General features: G+C 39.2%; 4 protein-coding genes across 7 annotated transcripts; 3 read left to right on the forward strand and 1 right to left on the reverse strand.

Moving 5' to 3' along the window:
- Positions 1 to 209: 209 nt before the first annotated feature.
- pard6ga (par-6 family cell polarity regulator gamma a) lies at positions 210 to 3202 on the forward strand (the record flags this gene model as incomplete). Of its 2 annotated transcripts, XM_079468817.1 has the most annotated exons (4): positions 210 to 293; positions 675 to 897; positions 1419 to 2329; positions 2426 to 3202. In XM_079468817.1, the coding sequence occupies 4 exons, from the start codon at positions 228 to 230 to the stop codon at positions 2438 to 2440; spliced, it is 1215 nt and encodes a 404-aa protein (XP_079324943.1). The 2 variants fall into 2 exon arrangements, with proteins under 2 accessions (XP_079324943.1, XP_079324942.1); XM_079468816.1 differs by lacking the exon at positions 2426 to 3202 and having other exon boundaries at positions 228 to 293; positions 1419 to 2395.
- A 691-nt stretch (positions 3203 to 3893) lies between these two features.
- On the forward strand, positions 3894 to 8511 carry adnp2a (ADNP homeobox 2a). Its single transcript, XM_079468790.1, has 4 exons — positions 3894 to 4144; positions 4474 to 4591; positions 4671 to 4763; positions 5443 to 8511. The coding sequence occupies exons 2-4, from the start codon at positions 4484 to 4486 to the stop codon at positions 7987 to 7989; spliced, it is 2748 nt and encodes a 915-aa protein (XP_079324916.1). The 5' UTR covers positions 3894 to 4144; positions 4474 to 4483; the 3' UTR covers positions 7990 to 8511.
- A 539-nt stretch (positions 8512 to 9050) lies between these two features.
- On the forward strand, positions 9051 to 11570 carry rbfa (ribosome binding factor A). 3 transcript variants are annotated; one of them, XM_079468835.1, is made up of 8 exons: positions 9108 to 9405; positions 9498 to 9528; positions 9697 to 9867; positions 9952 to 10064; positions 10142 to 10226; positions 10303 to 10379; positions 10459 to 10850; positions 11429 to 11570. In XM_079468835.1, the coding sequence occupies exons 1-7, from the start codon at positions 9191 to 9193 to the stop codon at positions 10847 to 10849; spliced, it is 1083 nt and encodes a 360-aa protein (XP_079324961.1). In that variant the 5' UTR covers positions 9108 to 9190; the 3' UTR covers position 10850; positions 11429 to 11570. The 3 variants fall into 3 exon arrangements, with proteins under 3 accessions (XP_079324963.1, XP_079324961.1, XP_079324962.1); XM_079468836.1 differs by lacking the exon at positions 11429 to 11570 and having other exon boundaries at positions 9114 to 9199; positions 9282 to 9405; positions 10459 to 10916; XM_079468837.1 differs by lacking the exon at positions 11429 to 11570 and having other exon boundaries at positions 9051 to 9405; positions 10459 to 11008.
- Positions 10869 to 19299, reverse strand: zfat (zinc finger and AT hook domain containing). The gene is made up of 16 exons (XM_079468786.1): positions 19147 to 19299; positions 18288 to 18449; positions 17944 to 18210; positions 17686 to 17862; positions 17453 to 17606; positions 15956 to 17292; positions 15258 to 15490; positions 15083 to 15167; positions 14437 to 14586; positions 13768 to 13941; positions 13236 to 13324; positions 12993 to 13131; positions 12734 to 12858; positions 12303 to 12423; positions 11903 to 12051; positions 10869 to 11657 (listed from the first exon to the last, which is right to left on the reverse strand). The coding sequence occupies exons 1-16, from the start codon at positions 19163 to 19165 to the stop codon at positions 11406 to 11408; spliced, it is 3633 nt and encodes a 1210-aa protein (XP_079324912.1). The 5' UTR covers positions 19166 to 19299; the 3' UTR covers positions 10869 to 11405.
- Positions 19300 to 20057: the final 758 nt, after the last annotated feature.

A 20057-nucleotide genomic window follows, 5' to 3' on the forward strand; every position in this document is an offset into this window, starting at 1 on the left:
AGCGAATAATCTTAAATGCGCAACGATCTGCCGGAGAAAGCAAATAAATGTGACTAAAAAGAAGCATTACAATAACGAGCATATTAGGACGTCTTGGTTCGTACGGACTTTTGACAGAACATGTGCTGCTTTTCCGCTTATTCAGTGATGCGTAGCGCTATCATGCAGAGCTAAACAAAACCCAAGTGGTTTGCGGAGATTGTGCAGTTGACTGCTTATCGGAGAACATGAACAAGACGCTTAGAAAGTCGCAATCTCTGCGCTGCTGCTCTATCCTGGAGGTGAAAAGTAAAGTAAGTGAACCTGCACGTGCTTTTCTTCTAATCTTTATGAAACATCATTGACCTGTATGTGCGTGGCCGTGCGTTTTTGTGCAACATTTCTTGTTTTTGGCTCTATGCAATTTATGAATTTAAACGAATCAGTATATATTATTAATATGGTCAAATACAATATTATATTGACTAATTATTTTCGAAGTTAATTCACAGAATGTATTTATAGGCTGCAGAAAACAAAGACTTACACACTTCCAAAATAGTTTATTATGTCAGCTCAATGAAGACCCTCTCACTACTTCTGAGGCTCACTATGATAAAAACCATGAACAGATTCACAGATTGACAGATATGGTCTCGTGTTATATAACCTAATTCATGTGTTCCTATCTACAGTATGGTGCAGAATTCAGGAGGTTTTCCTTTGATCGCTCTGATCCTGGGAAATACAGAGATTTCCACCGACTCGTTCTGCGTTTACATCACTTATGGGAAATGGATGTCCTTATCGGATATGCGGATGTTCATGGAGAACTGTTGCCTATCAATAATGATGACAACTTTTGGAAAGCTATGACCTCCACACAATCTTTACTGCGCATCTTTATTCAGTTGCAAGGTACAGAAAGGGCCAAGAAGGAAATTGGAATCCATATCTGTCTTACATCTCGTATTCTTATAACTCACAATAAAAAAACATACTATTGGTGTATGTGTATACAATTTTTTTAACTAAGTAACATATAGGATGTGTATAATACAAGATGTGTATTAGAATTTATTCGTTTTTTTATGTCTTATCTTATGCAGAAATGTAGTTAACGTAGCAGTATGACAGAGTAATGTTGCAGGCCATTAGCCAATGAGTTTTATCTCCATGATGGTAGGAAGGAAGAAATTTATCTTGGGCATCATGTAGTTGAGCATAATTGCTTTCCCAAATGGTGTGTTTGTTTTGCCAGCCGTCCAAGTTCATGTGATCTAGGGTTAATTCCTCAGTAAACTGTTTTCAGTAACTTTTATAGGGAAATGATGATTATTATCATGTCCTAGAGAAATATTTTCTGTGATATCACGATTATCACCTGTGTTTATATCACGAAACACTTTGCTCAACTTACTTTACACACTGTTTTACAGATGAAGCTGAGCAGTGTATCATTGGAGTTGACAGCACGTTTAAGGGAAAGAAATCTCCAGCAGCATACCGGGGCGAGGTCAGCCATAGAAAATCTCAGTTTCAGATCAGCATGCCACACAACTTCCGCCCTGTTTCTTCCATCATTGATGTGGACATCCTACCAGAGTGCCATAGAAGAGTCCGCCTCTTCCACCAAGGCTCGGACAGACCTCTAGGGTTTTACATTCGTGATGGTACTACTGTTAAAGTTACTCCTTACGGCTTAAAAAAAGTGCGGGTGATCTTTATCTCACGCATTGTACCCGGCGGACTTGCCGAAAGCACTGGACTTCTGGCCATCAATGATCAGGTTTTGGAGGTGAATGGTATTGATGTAATGGGAAAGTCTTTGGACCAGGTGACTGACATGATGATTGCCAACAGTTACAACCTCATCATTACTGTAAAACCCGCAAACCAGCATAACAACATAAGACGAAAAAGCTGCGGTTCTTCAAGACACTTTCTTGATAACATGGACTCTGTAAGCTACCCAGGGCTACCAATGATAATGAAAGCTTACGGCTTGACAGGTAATGGGTCTGAGAGTGAAGAAGATGCAGATGTGATTGTCGAGAGGCCCATAAAATGCACTTCCCGGCACTCCAGTGCTTCAACAGGCTCTTATACTTCTCATCAACATGTTTATACTTCTCACAAGCCTCAATTTTTTGCTAGACAATCCAACTCATTATTTTCTGCAGCCGCCTATCACTCTCAGCCTTGCCTCAACTATACAGCTCACGCTGAGCAAGACCACCCACTTCACAGGCGCTGGACCCCCCAAAAGCATTATTGCTATAAACCGTCCATCAGACAGGGAGGCTCGAGCTGTAGCACCCATGACCTTTTAAGCACATGGCACATAGATGTGAGTAAACATTTAATGTTGCACCAGGAAGAAATGGAGGAAGATGGAATTGTTGTCATTTTGTGAGGACATTGTGTAACTAAAAAATTTTTACAGGGTAGTAAATGGTGACAGTTTTGGCCTAGTGGCAAGAGAGTTGGACTCATAACAAGAAGGTCACCGGTTCGATTCTAAGGGCCAGCAGGAAGCGACTGATGTGCCCTTGAGGCCCCGTTTGCGCCCCAGGCGCTGCAGTGATAGCTGACCACTGCTCAGGGTGTGTGTGTGTTCACGACTTGCAGTGCATGTGTTCACTGGATGGGTTAAATGCAGAGGTCACATTTCAGTTAAGGGTCATAATAACTGATAACTTAAAGGGATACTTAAGACAAAAATAAAAAAATCTGTTATCATTTACTCAACCTCAACTTGTTAAACACAAAGAAAGATATTTAGAAAAATATTAGCAACAAAGGATTGGGGCAAGACCTCATTGAGATTTCTGGGGCACCAATGACTACCATATTAGAAAATAATTGTAATGGTTGTCAAAGGTTCCCCAGAACCGTTTGTTTTCCTAAATTCTTCAAAATATCAATCAATTACTATCCCTTTAAAACTTAAGATTTCCATTTTCCCTCCAGACCAAAAAACATAGAGATACATGTGGGTTTTCAATGACAGTGGTAACCCTCCTTTCTGCATGTCACTTAAATTTGTACCATCACTAAAAACATCATTGCAGGTTCAAATGTAACACTACACATTGTAGTGTAAATAATGGGGGAAAAAGCACATGAGAAATCTGTTACTTAAATTCTATAACTGAAGACATTCGCAATCTGTATTTATGACTGTATAAATGTTACCACTAAATAAAAGCCTAATTATTACATCAATGTAGAAGTGGGAATGTTTGAGATACTACAGTTATATCATTTTACAACATGTATCAACAACTAATGCTTCACATTACATACTGCAGACACCTGCTTTGCGTAGCTACTAGCTAGTTTTTAAAGGTTTAATATAATCATGTTATACATGTACATTTAGTCATTTAGTCAAAATGGAAGCAATTGGAACAACATTTCGACCGAAAAAAGCAAAATTGCAATAAATCTGGTCTCGTACAGTATACATGTCATAAATTATGCTGACCTTAGATGAGCTACCTGAGTTGACATCAAACTTAAACATCAACAGGTGTACATTGCATATCATAATGATTTAGTCTTTCATGACATATCGCTTATTGCTCACCGAACTCGTTGTAAGTCGCTTTGGATAAAACCGTCTGCTAAACGACTAAATGTAAATGTAAACACCAATTACCTGTCAACAAGTTATCAGTCATGACATGCTTCCATCTCTCAGCCCATCATGGCCCTGGCAATAAAGTGAGGCACCACAGGTGTGCCTAGACCATCCACAGGTAAGAACCACAGCCATGATCCTGTGATTATTAATTCCTATAACCCATGACTATCAAACTGATCAACTTTGCAAGATCAGCCCACCCTTCTTCTATTGGTGGAGTTGCACTATGCAATATGTAAATGAGACAACGTCACTTCCTGTCTTCCTGTGCGCCATGTTTTTAGCAGGAGTAAGGCTGATGTTTTACTGAGGTACAATTAAAAGTGAGCAGATCTTGTTGATGGTTTGAATTTCAGCAGACTATCGCGGATGTGATAAGGAAGGCTGATCGAGCTCAACTCGGATGCCGCGGACTATGAAGTAGCAGATTCAATACCGCGCGCCATCCAGTGACGCCGGAAGAATCGGACGGAGCTCCATCCACTCAATTGCCAGCTTTGTGCCAGAATATTGAAGGTAGTCACAGGTTTATAACAGACGTCATTATCAGTTGAGCAACACAGCATGATGTATGAAGGACGGGTTGAGGAATTTCTCCCATTGATACAACTTAATGGCACGGCTGGTTTTTACGAAATATAATGTGTCAGAAGCGCATCACATACACAGTAGTAGCACACAATTACAACGAGCTGTATATATTATAACCATGTAATAGACTCAATGATTTAGGATGATCTGAAGGAGTGTCGTTTTGCAAACGGCTATATAAAATAGCGATATATTGTGGCACATATTTTGGTGTGTTTTGATGTTATCATTTTATATGATAATTTCCCTCACAGGATCAGCAAAATGTATCAAATCCCGGTGAAGAACCTGACAAAACTCAGACGACCAAGAAAACGGGTCAAAAGTATTCTGTGTGACATTGGGATGCAGCAGTGTCAAGATCTGATGGAGGTAGAAAAACAGTAGAGATTTTAGTTGATGCGAGCATCATTTTGGTATAGGCGCTAATTTCTCACTTCATTTCCAACAGACATACAAAGGTTTTGATGCCGGGGAAGCAAGTTTCAACAACACAGAATGGGATAATTTTACAGATGGTCATGTTGGCAAAAAAAGGAAAAAGGTAGTTAAAAACTCCCTTAGAGCTCTTTCCTTCATACGTATTTCCAGTTATACATTACCTGTCAAATGTTTAGTGTCATCCGTTTATTAATACTTTTTCCACATAACACTTGCATTAAATAAAATTTAGCAAAACTATGGAATAACATAAATGTAGCATACATCATATAGAAATTGTGGATAATCCAGAATAAATGGAAAAACATGTTATATATTAGCCACTTTTTGCCAAGAATTTGCAAAAATGCCCTCCTGGCCTATTATCATCCACATTTTCATTAAAACACTTTATTTATTTTTTGTCTACATTTTAACATGAATTTTCAGATTAAAATAATAATTGAGATTATGTGACTATTTTTCTACAGTTCTAAATAACATATCTCTGCTGTTAGTCTAAAAGCTCCTATCTACATATTTCCTTTTTATTGCCATAAATCATTATAAATTATTCACCCTTTATATTTGTTACTGGGATTTGCAAATAACTAACTAATTTTAGCTTGTCAACTTTGACAACACCATATTTAATCATTTAAAAGTACAGTGTTTTTTCCATTTCCTGGAAAACAGCGAATTGGACATTTGAGGTTTCAGAAGGATATAGATGATATATTGGCTTTATTTTTCAACATGATCTAAACAAAAATATTCATCATAACATTACTTTTGTCTTGCAGTATCCATACCGGAGCCAGGCATTGTGCTGCAGTCTCTGCTGGTACTCCAGCCGGTCTGTGCCAACGTTCAGAAGTCATATTCATCGCTGCCATGGGGAGGAACTGGACCTGGCCTGTCTGTTAATATGCCCCCACTGCTCATTTGTTAGCACCCCAAAAGTCACAGATCAACACATTAAGTTTTTTCACACTCTGCCATCAAAAGGCCGACCCATAGCTATTCAAAACATCCCTAGACACACTTTGGCCCACGCCCCCAAAACTGTCTCAGTTACAGTCTCTGCTGATGCAGCCGACGACCGATATATATGTGCAACCTGTGGCTATCACGACTCTTTACTGTATGTGATGAAAAAGCATGTCTTAGTTAACCACTATGCTACGATGTTGGACCGTTACTTCGGGCTTGGCTCAGATAGTACACAAAAGGAGGAGGGCGAGAAAACAAGGGATGGCACTTCTGTAAAATATCACTGTAAAATGTGCAAGCTGCCAGCTGAAACCATTGAGCATCTACTTTATCACATTTTGAGTTCGGAGAAGCACAAAGACCTGCACTGGCAGATAATTCCTTCCATAATCGAAAAGAACTGCACAAGCCAATTTGCTAGACAACAGAATCTGCTAAGCCTAACACCAAAAGCGATGCAGCAGGTCGCGCTGGTTGCGAGTTCAAACTACTTGCAACAGCAGTCGCAGCAAACAAACGGAAACGGCATCCAAGCCTCCAAGCCGAACGGCACCGTAGTCATGGCTGGACCAAGCAACACAACTGCTTTGTTTTGCTCTCCCGGTGGAGGGCAGATGTTTCTGTCTCCACAAACGCAAGCCTTACTTTCAGGCACAGCAATGTCTGCTCTTCAGAACACACAGCAGCAGCAACAGCAAGTGTTGTCTACCTCTCCGGTAGTAAAGTCCATTAATATGATGGTGAAACAGAACGCACCCAAGACAGTACCCATTACTATGGCCATGCCCAGGTTACCCCACACTCAGCAAGGACAGAAGGTTCTTTTCCCGCCTGGCGTCCAGGTCAACCTCCCAGGCGAAATGGGCGTGCGTCCACCCATTCTTGTTTCTCCAGGTCTTCAGCTGAATCAGTCGGTTCCCAGAGCCCCCCTCTTGGCTTCTCAATCTGTGCGTCTAATTCCCACGGGCAACCAAGTCAACGGCGTTCCAACGTACACTTTAGCACCTATGCAGGTCACAGTGCCTGTTCAGGGCGGTCCTGCTCAAATGGTTTTGAGCACTCCCCACATCAGCCAGGCTCTGAATTCAGCAGTAGTGCCCGCTGGTCTTATGCCTGCTGTTCAGAGGGCAATAAACAGGAATTCTGCCCCAAACGAGTTGGCTGTGCTCGCTCCATTTTTGAAAAAATACGACAATCACACGGTCAGATGTTTGAGATGCAAAATTTTACTGAAAGAGCAGGGGATTTTCCAGCACTTGTTACACGGCTTGAAATGTCTGTTCTGCCCTCAGATGTTCTATTCGTTCAAACAGGTTATGGAGCACACAAATAAAGAGCACAGTCTCAAAATCAAGGAGAATCGTAATCTCATTAAAGAGCAGTTTGGTCTTGACTGTGACGATGAGGGCAACCTGATGTTCACTACCTTTAATCTAAACACGGATGTGCCCAAGGATCTGCTTGATAACAGAGAGCTCAACCTGGCATTGATCACAGGCTCGCAGGAGAAAATCTACATTAAAATGTATCCAGATAAGGCAGAATACTCCGCCACATTGAAGGCAATGGCTACTGACTGTCCATTCTGTCAGGCGAAGTTCAAGTCGTCGCCTGATGACTACGAGCGGCATCTTCAAACAGAACACCACGTCGTTCCCACCATTCACGCAATACTGAAAACCCCTGCTTTCAAATGCATATATTGTTTCGGAGTGTACACTGAAAAGTCGACACCAAAAACTATTTCCGTTCACGTGCAGCGGTGTCGCTGTGCTCCCAAAGCAGTTAAAGAAGCAGAGAGGCTACTGAATCCAGATGTGATGGAACGCCTTGATGGGGATTTATTTAATTCTATTAAAACTGAGAATTCTTTAGAAACGGTCACAGAGGATAAAGTGGATTGTGTCAAACCAAAGAGAGTGTTTGTTTCAGAAAAGAGCAGGAGGAGGAGAGCTTCCAAAGTTATCAAGTCAGAAGACCCTCCAGCTACAGTTGAACTTGTCTTGGACCCTACAGGGATGGAGTTTACATCTTTCGAAGACAGAAAAGAATTCCTTTCCAGATACTTCCACCGAAAGCCATACTTGTCAAAGACTGAAATGGAAATGCTTGCTTCCCGCTTGTGGATAAACAAGGCTGATGTAAAGGCTCACTTTAATACCAAGCATACGAAGTGCTTGAAAGCAATCCAGAAGAAAAAGACTCGGGTACTTCTTGGGTTCAAAATGAATGACGTGAACAGGATGCAACATAATCTGTTAATTCCGGTGGTACAACCCAAGAAAAAAATCAGTCAAACTCAACAGGGTTTATTAGATGACAATGTTTGTATACAGCATGTTCAGAGTCTGATGTAAACCATTGCATGGTGTAATAGATTGGATATACACAAGATTTGTGGTGTTTTCTGAAAAAGGGGAACCTAAAATAATACTAACCAAATCCAACCTACTTTATTTGTTTTTTTGTTGTATTTACTTTATGGGATAATTATGTTAAAACTGTAAAACAATTACACATCTTTACTGTAAGATAAAAACACTCAATATAGCGTCTTTTATATTGTAGTCACATCTGTTTTTTGTTGTTTTGCTTTGGAAGGTTGTACTATATATTTGGGAAATTACATAGTAAAATAGCTCTGCATCTAACATTTTATATTACAATTGTACAAAGTGAAGACCTGGTTGACTTAATACTAACCGGCAAAAGTCAAGAATTTAAAATCGACATCACTGAGAGGGACACTTTTAGTATTTTATGTTTGGTTTTTCCACTGTTAATCATTACAGACGTGAAAAGAAGTGCCTCCGTGTCCTCTTCAAGGTTTTAAGTTGTATTTTCATCCCGGAATAAACTTCACTAAATGTCATACTGTTTATCTTAGTAAGAAGAGTACTGTACGTAACAAGTTCCTTTTGTTTTATACATTTTTACAAAATTACATCAAAGGGATACTTCATCCAAAAATCAAAGTCTTCATTTACTCACCATCCAGTTGTTCCAAAGCTGTAAAAATGTCTTTGTTCTAATGAACACAAAGATATTTGGAAGAATGCTTTTAACCAAACAGAACTTTCCCCCAACTGACTCCCATAGTAGGAAATTAGGACAGCAAACAGTTCTGAGGCACTTTTGACTACCATTGTTTTTCCCCTACTATGGAAGTCAATGGGTGGCAAAATAAGTCTGGTTAAAGCATTCATCAGAACAAAGACATATTAACAGATTTGGAACAACTCGAAGGTAAATAAATGATGACAGAAATTTCATTTTGGAGTGAAGTTACCCTTTAATCAGAATTTACAAATGAAATAAAAATATTTTCGACTTCACGCTGCGCTTCGCAGATCGATTGGCACATTGCATCAAAGTACCGCGAGAACGACCTCAAAAACGTTGCTATCGAATCGCTCTCGCGGTACTTGGATGTCAAGCAGCGCAAAGAACACACTACGCCGTTCGATTTGATCTCCTTTCTATTACTTTTCCTATCACAATGAATTCAGACGTATGCTGTCGATGCTAGGCATGTAACGTGAGCTGAAATTGGCGAATATGTTGGCGGTAAAGAGAATACTTTGCTCAAAAGAATGGACATTAGGTCCACATACAACTGCAATAACAAGAATGATGCGTCACATAACAGAACGACACGAGTTGTTGGCTCACCAGCGCGTTTCCTGGTTAATGACCTTTAAAGAAAGGTGTATTCATAGCTCAGCATGTCAATCTGGTGGTAATGTACTGATGAAGATGCTGGCCAGTAAGAAGTAAGTGATCGTTTTATTGTTAACATACAAAATGAAACGGAATCTGTAATTCTGATCACAGTTACAGAAGTTGTCGATATGTTTTCTTGCAGGAAGAAGCATTGGTATAAATCTCCTTCACGGGTGAGCAACCTGACCCTGCTGAAATAAACAGTAGAATCACCAATTGTAATAGATTTTATTGTTGTTATTTGGATTCTATTGGTTTGGCGAAAACTATATTATATTTGATTTTATACATAGACGACATCAGCATGCTTGTATTGTGTATTCATTTACTTTGCCGTTCAGTCCACACCACTAGGTCTGCCTGACTTTCTAAAACCGTCAAAAAAGAAAAACCAGGAAGACAGTGTTCGTGTAAGAACTTTAAACAACATCATCTACAAAGCAGTGACTGACTTACTGAACTCGTATGAAATAAACTCAGAGATTGCTGCCTACCACATACAGATATCCAAAGTAGGATTCTTTCCGCAATTGAAATTATATGCACCATATGGTTATGAATGCTTTTCTTAATGCACTGTATATACCCATGTGTAGGTTTCGATACCACCAGATTTCTCCTCTTGTCGAATATACTGGAAGACAAGTCTGTCAGCTGAACATGACAGTCAAATTCAGCATGCTTTAGACAAATGTGCTCCTCGTATACGGTATGCCTTTTTATATGCACATTTAGATTTGGTTTTGAGGGATGAAGGGAATAACATATTGTGCTTTATTTTATCAGATACCTTCTCATCTCTCACCAAATCCTTGGTGGCGTCCCTCCTTTGGTTTTTATTAGAGATAAACAATATGCTGCGATGATGGAGGTAAACAGACAACATTGTGGTTCGTTCAGTTTGGTGATGGAACTGCCATTTGTCATTTTTCTTATTGCATTGCAAGGTTGAAAACCTTCTCAAGATCGCAGATTATGGGTCAGGTGAAGATGAAATAAACAATTCATCCATCAGTGATGTTGGGTAAGAAGATTTGAAAGAAAGCCAAATGCACTCCTTAAAAAAGGTTTCCATAAGCTTTTTACTGTTCAATCTCTCAAAGGGCAAGACTACAACTGATGGACTCGGGAGAAAAGAAAAGACCAGTGTTGTTTGGTGTGGATCATGATGCTCTCCACAAACAGATTGAAGCTTATAAACGAGAGAAGGGGTCGAGAGAGTCTCTCACACAAAGTCCGGCAGCAGGAGGACTAACTCAAGAGCAGCTGAATACACTGGGAGAAATCAGGAAACAGAAACTAATAGAGAAAAAGAAACTTAAATCCAAACGGATGAAAGATGATGATATCACTCCAAAAGACTATCTGCTGGCCAGGAGTTTTCAGAAAGAGGAAAAAGAGGAGGTGGACAACAATGAAGACAGCCTGCTGGATAGCCAAATCTCACAACTGATGGCAGAAGACAACAGGGGCACTAAAATGAACGAATCTTAAGGTGCAATGTCACGCTGTTGACTTTGTCAAATAAACATCTTTAATAAAATAAAATGGTTTGCATTGCATATATTGACATAATGTGTTTTATGATCACCTGGTTCAATCTCAGATAGTTGAAAAACAAAGGTGTCTCAAAAACATTCAACAACATTCTTTAAATAATTGTTTTTTAATTATAAGATAGCCATACACTGTATGGGAGCTTTGTATATAAAACTACAAAAGGTTGATGAACAGAGTCACACAGTAACTCAATTGGAAGCATACATGCTTACAATCGCATACACAAGTAAACAAAACGCCTGCTTCAAATGTTACAGACAGACTACTACTTTGGATACATGTTGTGAATGTGGAGAAAACTCCCCCCTGTCAGATTAGAGAACAGCCTTAGAATGGCTAATACACTAAATGGGGTCCTAACAATCAGTTTTTGCAAATAACAAGGCTACAACTAGTCACTGTTCTTATTGGGTCTTAAAATCCACAAGTATGACAATAATAGAAGAGTATTTTAGTTTGGACACTTTTATGTGTTTTATACACACACTCACTAAACTGTGGTGGTCTCCTCAGATTGCACAGCTTCCTGCATAGCTTCCTGAACAGCTTCCTGAACGTAGACTATAAATTGAGAGGCGTCTTCACCCTGTGTATATACGGTGACCGTTTTGATGCCTTCCATGTCATCTGAAGACACCACTAGATGGTGCTCTTCTCCAAGGCCCACCGTTGCCTGCTGCAGTGCATCCTGGATCATCATGGCATGGTCGGTCTGCTGCTGCTGCTCCTCCTCCTCCGCCACCTCGAATGGAAAAACAAAAATATTACGAAAAGCGGGTAGAGGTGAAACGTTTTCCAGCCCACAGTGAGTATTACTGAAACATTTTATGGAAGCTATTACTGAAATTAAATGGACACCAAAAAACAACTGCGGAAAATGAAACAAACACAACTGTGATATCAGTAAAAGACACAATGTAGTAAGAAACTTTCCTGAATGCAGCTGTCTAGAAAGTTTGTTTTTGAATGTATTTTTATGACACTCACCTGCTCTACGACAGTAACCGTACCAGGAGCCATAGTAACCACGGACGCCACAGTGGCATCATGGTTCTCTGAGCCCAGTTCAATTATCTGCTGGAGGATGTTGACCGATGTTGGGTCTAGTCTGTCTCCTGCTGTTGTAGACAGAATACCTGAACAGATAGAACAAGAGTTCAGCTCAGAAATGAATATTACAGAAATGGCTAGCATTTACACCGGACGCAACGTGGTGCGATGTGACACGACAAAAGACAATAAAACCCATTAATATCCATTATCATTTTAAATGTCGTCCAAGACAAAACAACCCCATTTGGAACATGGAATTTCTCGTGTCACGTCGCATTGCTCGTTTCTGGTATAGACAGGGTGTAAAGCTATTTCTTTAGTAGCACGTTCTGACCATTCTGTGTGTTGAAGCGCAGGTCTTGCAGAGCTGATACAGCAGTCTCTGTTCCCTGTGGATCTTCTGTCTCAGCTATATGAAGATACTGCATGGCCGGTTCCTCTACTGACTCCACTACCTAAATAAACAAGCAATAAAGCCATAAGCAAGTCTAGAAGTAATACAATCCAACAATAAACATTATGAAATAAGACAATCTCATTGTCAGATTTATCAATGAGTCAAAGCAATAAAAAGAATAGTTCACCCAAAGATGAAAATGAAAAACAACATTTAATCCCCCTTATATAATTTAAAACTCATATAATGACATGAAGGTGAGAAAATTATGACATAATGTGTAGTTTAGGATGAATAATCTATTTTTTTAAATGGAGAAATTGCTTTCTGACAGGTAAATGTATCTCAAACACAATGGAGAATCTCACCTCCCACTGATTTACACCCAGACTGTCACACTCCACCATTTTGAGACCGTGTTTGCTTTTCAGATGTCTGTTCATTTCCCATTTAGTGCCATAAACGTAATTGCACACTGGACATTTCACTCCACCTAAAATCACACACTTGTTTTCAATGACCAAAGCTATGCTGATTTTCAATCAAAAATATATTTATCAAGCGTCCTGTGTTAGGTAAAGCTGTTTTAACTGAATATGTGTGACTGAGGGGAAATGAAAGACTTGCCTTGTTCAATCACAGTTTCTGCAGTGGCCGTCCCTGTTCCAGCATTGGTGTACTGCACGTTGGGATGCTTCTTGTTGTAATGTCTTTTTAAGGAGCCCGAAATGTTGCATGAATAGTGGCAGTGCGCACAACGGAAAGGCTTTAACAGTAAAAACATTTTGGTCTTTGTGTTAGCTGCGGGACACATGACAAATGTGACGATGAAGATTACTTGAAAGATGTATTCTGAAAAGTAAGTGTTACTTTGAATGAGGCATGTTGCTCCATGTGACGGAGGAGATGTGGCCGCTGGGCAGCAGTAAAGTCGCACTCCGTGCATCTGAACTGTTTTCCTACAACATTAAGGATTTGTGATAAGCTGATTTTTATTAAAGAAACAACCAAAGCCTGTCAATGTGAAAAGTGTAAGAATCGGTTTCAGACCAACATTCAAATTAACCCTGCTTTATTTTCTCACTTTAAAAATAAAAAAATTTTATTAAAAAAAATCCTTCATTATCTTTCTTCCAAAAATAATTACTCTCTGCACCTTACATTTTCAAGCATACTTTCCCCCCCAACGACCATCTGGCTATTCGGCTAGTCGCAGCTTAGTCAATTCTGAATTCGTTAACTCAAGTACAACCCTGCAATAATTTTTTCACTGAACATCCAGTTTCACTTGGTAATACAGTAGATTACAGAAGTAAAATTGGTTGTAAGTGTCATTTCATGTTTATTTAACTTTAAGTAGGTACAGCAGCAGCCCAAAACCCCAACCAAATTAGATACTCACCATCTGCTGTGTGCATAAGTTTATGGCTTTTCAGCGTGCATTTCGACTTGAACTTTTTTCCACAGAGATCACAAAGATGTGTTTTCTCAGTACTGTGTCTGTTCATGTGAGCCTTGAGGTTGCTTTTACTTCTTGAGGCATAATCACACAGCGAACACTTGTATGGTTTCAATCCTGTAATATGAACAGAGCACCATTATTTATCATTCACTGACATTCTTTTATCGAGTTGAGCTAATGGAAAACAATCAATACTTTTATGTAACGGAATTAATAAAGGGGTCATATGGTTAGAATACGTGTTTTTCTGTGTCTTTGGTGTGTTATAAGTTGCCCATGCATGTATAAAACACACAAAATTGCTAAAATGTAAGTGTCGGAACAAAATATGCATTCTATCTAATGCTTACCCAGACCTGCCCGAAACACCTCGTCTAACCACACCCCCACAAATCTACGTCAGTTGGAGATATGAATAGACTAAGACCGCCCAAATATATATACGCAAGTAAGGTAGGCGTACCTATCAGTACAATTGCTTTGGAACCTGATGTTTGTAAATGTTTGCGATGAGGTTTGTAAAAAATCTGCGCGCTTCAGATAGGCGGGGCAAAGAGAAGATACAAACATGACCCCTTTAAAATACAAGAAAGAATATTAGAAAGGCACCTTCATGGGCCCATATGTGCTGCTGAAGATCTGACCCATTCCTTGTGAAGAAACAGTCACAGTATGGACATTTGGAAGCTCTTTTCCCAATCACTCCCTTCACATGCACACGTATCCCCAGCGTCTCCGACATGTTGTTCATAGACACGTCTATAGAGCATGAACACATCCATGATTAAATTCAGCGGTTTGCAGAGTATTGGGATAGTTAAAGGGATAGTTCACCCAAAATTTTCAATGCTGTCATTATTTACTCACCCTTTTGTCATCTTAAAACCTGTTTTACTTTCTTTTAACTGCAAAACGCACAAAAAAACATACCGAAGAATGTTGGTAAACAAAACACGTTGGTGCCCATTCACTTTTATTGTATGGACACAAAAAGTCAATGGGGACCGACGCTTTTCTGTTACCAACATTCTTCAAAATATCTTCTTTTGTGTTCTGCAGAACTAAGAAAGTAATACAGGTTTGAAATGAAAAGAAGTATTCATTTTGTTTCATGTATTCATCAAAATTTAAATTTTGGGATGAACCGTCCCTTTAAACAAAATGTAAATGCTCTCTCGCTTGGATAAAACATTTCTGCTAATACATGTAAAATGTAAATGTGGGACATCACAGAGCAGTTCATTGTTTTTCTTACCTGGATGGTTATTTTTGATATGAGTTCTAACTTTATCCTCTGAAACAGACTCCTGACATACAGGGCATGTTAAACTTTTCTTGACCTAAAAATAAGAAATATGATTTAATACAGAAGGTCCTTTTTTTATTCTACCAGTGTTTCAAAAATATAGATACACACTGCTATAACTCACAATGTCCGAATGAGTTTTGAGATGAGCCTGAAGCTTGTACTTGTCTGGCGTACAGTATTGACATCCTTCAGAGGGACACTTAAGCAGAATGTCAGAATGTCTCTGTATAACATGTCGCTTCAGGCAGTTTTTAGTGATGGAAGAATAACTGCACTGGGAACAGTAATGAAGGTGTTCCCTGGTGTGAGTTCGCACATGCATGTTGTAATGCACCTGATACCAGAAAAGCTTACCTGTTGATAGAAAATTATAGAGAATTTATGAAGAGAATGGAAACAGAAATTATATTTTTAAGGGATAGTTCACCTAAATATTCTGTCATAAATGACTCAGCCTCTATTTGTTCCAAACCTGTATACATTTCTTTGTTCGATTCAACACAAAGAAAATATTTGGAAGAATGTTAGCAACTGACAGTTCTGAGACACTGTGTAATTTTTTTGTTCTGTTGAACGCAAAATAATATATTTTGAGGAATTTAGAAAAGCAAACAGTTCTTTGCCTTCTATTTTAATATTTCCTACTATGGTAGTCAATGGTTCCTCAAAACTGTCAGTTACTAACATTCTTCCAAATATTTTTCTGTGTTTATCCAAACAAAGAAATGTATACAGATTTGGAACAACAAGAGGGCTGATAAACAATGACAATATTTTAATTTATGTGTGAACTATCCCTTTAAACAAAAACTGTATTACCGCAGTATTCACATTCGAGGTCACCATAAACTTTCCGAATCCGTTCAAACACTTCCATGTTAAGCTGTCTTTTTTGCATTTGCTCTACAATCTGCTTGAAGGCAGATTTTTCCTCCTGCTCCGGACTGAAGTCCTCCTCACAACAAAGAACAGCTGTAGTTTGTGGAACTTTTTCCTCTTCTTTATTCTGATGAGGTGAAATAGCCTCCGCATCTTTTGATATGAGCTCCTCAGAGAGTGTTTGTTCTTTTTCAGCCTCAAAACGACTTTCTGAAGGCAAGGAGACAGTTTCTTTAGCAGGAATTTGGTCTTCTGCTACACTGCTATCTACTTTAAGTGTCTCTTCTTGGACATCCTCACAAGCCATCTCTTGTGTTGGTGCTACTGGAGAGGTGTCCGTCTCATTGGCTGGGCAATCATTAATACTGTCTGTATGTGGAAAACCTTCATTTGAATTGTGTATGAGCAAACTATCAGAGGTTTGTGACTGAGATTCCTCCTGTTCCAAGCAACTCACTTCTGTGCTTATCAACTCCTGGGCATTAAGTTGAGACAGCTCTTCTGTGATTTCCAGCTCATCCTGGTTGAGCATGTCCTTTTGAATATCGTCACCTGGTTTAAGCAGGCAAAAGCTGGACTTTATGGAGTCTGCAAAAGCAGACGGCTCATCCGTTTCCGGATGGATCTCTCCGAGATGCGATCTCAGTCGAACCGAGCTAACAAATTTCTGCTGGCAAATGGCACACACGTAAATGAATGGGTGCTTTCGGATGTGGGCCTGCAGGGCCTGAAACTTGGTTGAGCCATGATCGCACAGCTCACAGCCGAAGGGTCTCTTGTTGCCGTGGACCACCATGTGACGATCGCGCTCTAGCTCGTTCTTGAACTTGCGGTCGCAGATCTGACAGTTGTAAAGAAGCTGTCTCTTGCCCGCCCTGGTCTGGAGGCAGTTCTCATCATAAGACTCCTTTACTTTCTCATCATTCATGTCGTGACTCTCACAGATGTGTTTGAGGAGGTTCTTGACATCAGAGTATTTCTTCTTGCAGAAGCGGCAGTACTGCTTTATTTTCTTGTGCACTCGCTCCACATGCACTTTGAGGTGTCCTTTACTGAGGCATTGAAATGAGCACAGCTCACAGCTGAATTTCTCCCCTGTGTGCTTTCGCATGTGCACGCTAAGATTAGCTTTAATAGCACTGGCGTAGTCACACTGCGTGCATTTGAAGGGTTTCTCATTGGTGTGGATTCTTAGGTGGGCCTGCAGCGAATGTTTGAATTTGAAGACTTTATTGCAGCATTCACAGGTGAAGATTTTAAGCTGGGTTTGTCCTAACCTGTGCCAAGAGAAATCATTTGTCACCATCAACATAGTGCAACTAAAAGTGCAAAAGTAAGATGTTCATGCAAAAGTAATGCAATATTTAATAGTACTTAAAAGTCAAAAAATACAAAATATAGTAATATGAGTAAAACCTAAAGTAAAACATTTAGAACCTGTTGGATTTGAGAGGCACTTCAAAAGCAGCTTGCTGAATGGCATATTCCTGGTAACCCCTCTTCAATGCCTCCTCCTGGGAACCCGCAGGTGCGTCGATCTGGGTGGATGGCTCTGCTGGGGCGGCTTCAATAGGAACGATCTTAGAAGCACCTGCATTAAAGCAACACCTAGACTTAGTTTAAATGTTTCACCCAGTCATTAGTGCAAATGAACTCAAAACATATCTCACCTGGAATGGCCTCGTGACTGGTCAGTACAACACTAACAATAGGGTTTTTGATCCCGTTTGTTGACTCGGGGACCTTTGCACTGACCATCTTATCTGTCCGCATTGCTCGAGCTTTCTTTGGTGTCCGCTCTCTGTCTTCCTCTCCGTCGTCCAGTTTATTTCCATCAGAATGATCTCCTAGTCAATACGGTTAAGGGGTGAGTAATAAGTACAGACATCTATAAAATCTGTTCTATAACATATAGTAGAAAATAGTACCATTGTTCTCTTCCTCATCAGCAGCCTCTTTAAGTCCTACAAAGCAAATGTGTTTGGAAATTTGCCGCTTGTTGCTGAACTTGCGATTACATTTCTTGCAATCCAGATCAGTGCCATCCTCACTCTGTTCCTCAACTACAGTCACTGACTGAATATTAGTGGACCCCTGCTGATCAGGTGATTTCTGTAAGGTAACCTCTTCTGGTTCTGGTCGGACTTTCTTCGTGGAGCCTTTTGGTCTTCCACGTTTTCTTTTTATGACAACATCTAAAAGGTTTAAAACACAATGTTACTGTCTGGCCCAATGTAGGTAAACAACACTTTTTGGGTTCAAAGCTGCTTACCTGAGCTCTGTGGTTGCTGTGTTGTTAAAGGCTTTAGTGCTAAAATAAAAGTATCAGGGTCACCTCCTTCACTGGTGTGAGTCTCAGTTACATGAGAAAGCAGCAGTGATTTACTGGGAGAAAATAGGTTGCATATTTTGCACATGAAGACCGAAGCACTTTCTGTAAAAACAAAAACAGTGGGTTGATATTTCCATTACTCGGTGTATGAAAACAAATGATTTACAGTCTTGTCATATATTTGTATTATCTTATAGCATTGAAAAATGGTTAAAATAAGATTTAGATATCTATTGCCAATGTTTTATCCATATATGTTAGTTTTAAAACATATGCATTTTTTAATTGGTATTAACATAACATTGATAAGAATGTTGATTCATATTTGCAGTTTATTATTATGCAAAGCTGTGTTTTGCTCTTTCGATAATAAGGCGTTTGTTATAACAATTTTATATAACCGTTACAAAACTGTACATTGTTTAACATTTTGAGAAAACACAGTTTTATCAGGCATTTAATAAACATGAATATGTATTTAGGAAACCAATGGTTCTGTGCCCTGTATTGTAACCTTCATTTTAAAACCTCGGGAGAACAGTTTCGCGTTCTTCTCTCAGGTACTAGAATATGTCAATAAACACACTCGCTAAAGGTTAAATTCAAAGATTCGGGGCAGTTCCTGTGCCACAAGCATTTTAAACGATGCACATGAATTTGCTACACAATTTTTAAGCTAAACATGCTTTTGCTGCTGCGCTTTGATAGTTTTACCTAACTTGTTCGATTCCATATCGAATCATCAGAACTGGCCGTTTCTTTGGCGCGGTGCAAACCAAATAATCATCTATATACTTACCTACATGCACTGAGTCCATTCTTATTTAAATTGATCATCAGTAAGATCTCTCTGAAAACGATTCTGGTCTGTTTTTATATCTAGATCTCAATATAAACGAATTCATTATACTTAAATTAGTTCTGCGACGTTTCTGTCGAATCTGCGATAACCAAAATGGCGAATGAATCTTCGTCCTCAAGCAAAAATGTATCTGCGGAGACGCGTGCGCCATCTGCTGCATGGCGTTTCTCAGGACCAAAATCGTCAGTAATATGACATTCAGACATTTACACGGAATGAACATAATAGATAAACCCGAATTAAAATGAAGACACGTTATAAATGAAAACGGTAAAGGCAACCTGCCATTGTGCATCAATGTAAACAAATTCAATAAAATATGCTGATCAGCTTTAATTAAAACGAATACTCAAATATTATATAGAATGAGCACTACTAGGATTTGAATTAAAACAGTAATCAGTTTATTAATTATATTACATTGAATTATAGAGATAAAACAGGTTAACACATTTTTATTTTGTCTTTATCCTTGTTAATCATTCCTTTTTTACATTCATCCAATAACTCATTGCTTCATCAGAGATTTTCCAGTCAATCACAGCAAACACCCTCCCCCAGCCTTGTTTGCAGATTACAGCTGAGTGTAGGATGTTTACAGCGACTGCACTGGAATATTACCAAGTTTACTAAACATAAGATATATCAATATACAGAGAGGACTTACCTTAGAACTTTATCAATTTTATTAAAGCATAACTAATTTACAATACATTCAGGATGCTGTATTGTTCAATGACAGGTATGTTAAGTGATGAAACTTGATCTCAGAACAAGAAGCTAAAACTGGACGATGACAGCAAACATCCAACTGAAAGCCTTTACGTATAGCACAGCTTCCAGTCGGG

The sequence above is a fragment of the Barbatula barbatula genome (genome assembly GCF_947034865.1).
Source record: "Barbatula barbatula genome assembly, chromosome: 12".
In the NCBI taxonomy this organism is placed as follows: domain Eukaryota; kingdom Metazoa; phylum Chordata; class Actinopteri; order Cypriniformes; family Nemacheilidae; genus Barbatula; species Barbatula barbatula.

Bases quoted from the DNA above. Each gene is read 5' to 3' on its own strand.
- rbfa (XM_079468837.1), top strand. From the start codon at position 9,191: ATGTTGGCGGTAAAGAGAATACTTTGCTCAAAAGAATGGACATTAGGT. The intron at 10,227-10,302 runs GTAAACAGACAA...TTGCATTGCAAG, and splicing joins AATATGCTGCGATGATGGAG to GTTGAAAACCTTCTCAAGAT. The intron at 10,380-10,458 runs GTAAGAAGATTT...AATCTCTCAAAG, and splicing joins TCATCCATCAGTGATGTTGG to GGCAAGACTACAACTGATGG.
- adnp2a (XM_079468790.1), top strand. From the start codon at position 4,484: ATGTATCAAATCCCGGTGAAGAACCTGACAAAACTCAGACGACCAAGA. The intron at 4,592-4,670 runs GTAGAAAAACAG...CATTTCCAACAG, and splicing joins AGTGTCAAGATCTGATGGAG to ACATACAAAGGTTTTGATGC. The intron at 4,764-5,442 runs GTAGTTAAAAAC...TTTGTCTTGCAG, and splicing joins TTGGCAAAAAAAGGAAAAAG to TATCCATACCGGAGCCAGGC.
- zfat (XM_079468786.1), bottom strand. The intron at 17,607-17,685 runs GTGAGATATGTT...GCTTTAATGCAG, and splicing joins CAGTCACGAGGCCATTCCAG to GTGCTTCTAAGATCGTTCCT. The intron at 13,942-14,436 runs GTGCCTTTCTAA...TTCATATTACAG, and splicing joins GCACATATGGGCCCATGAAG to GATTGAAACCATACAAGTGT.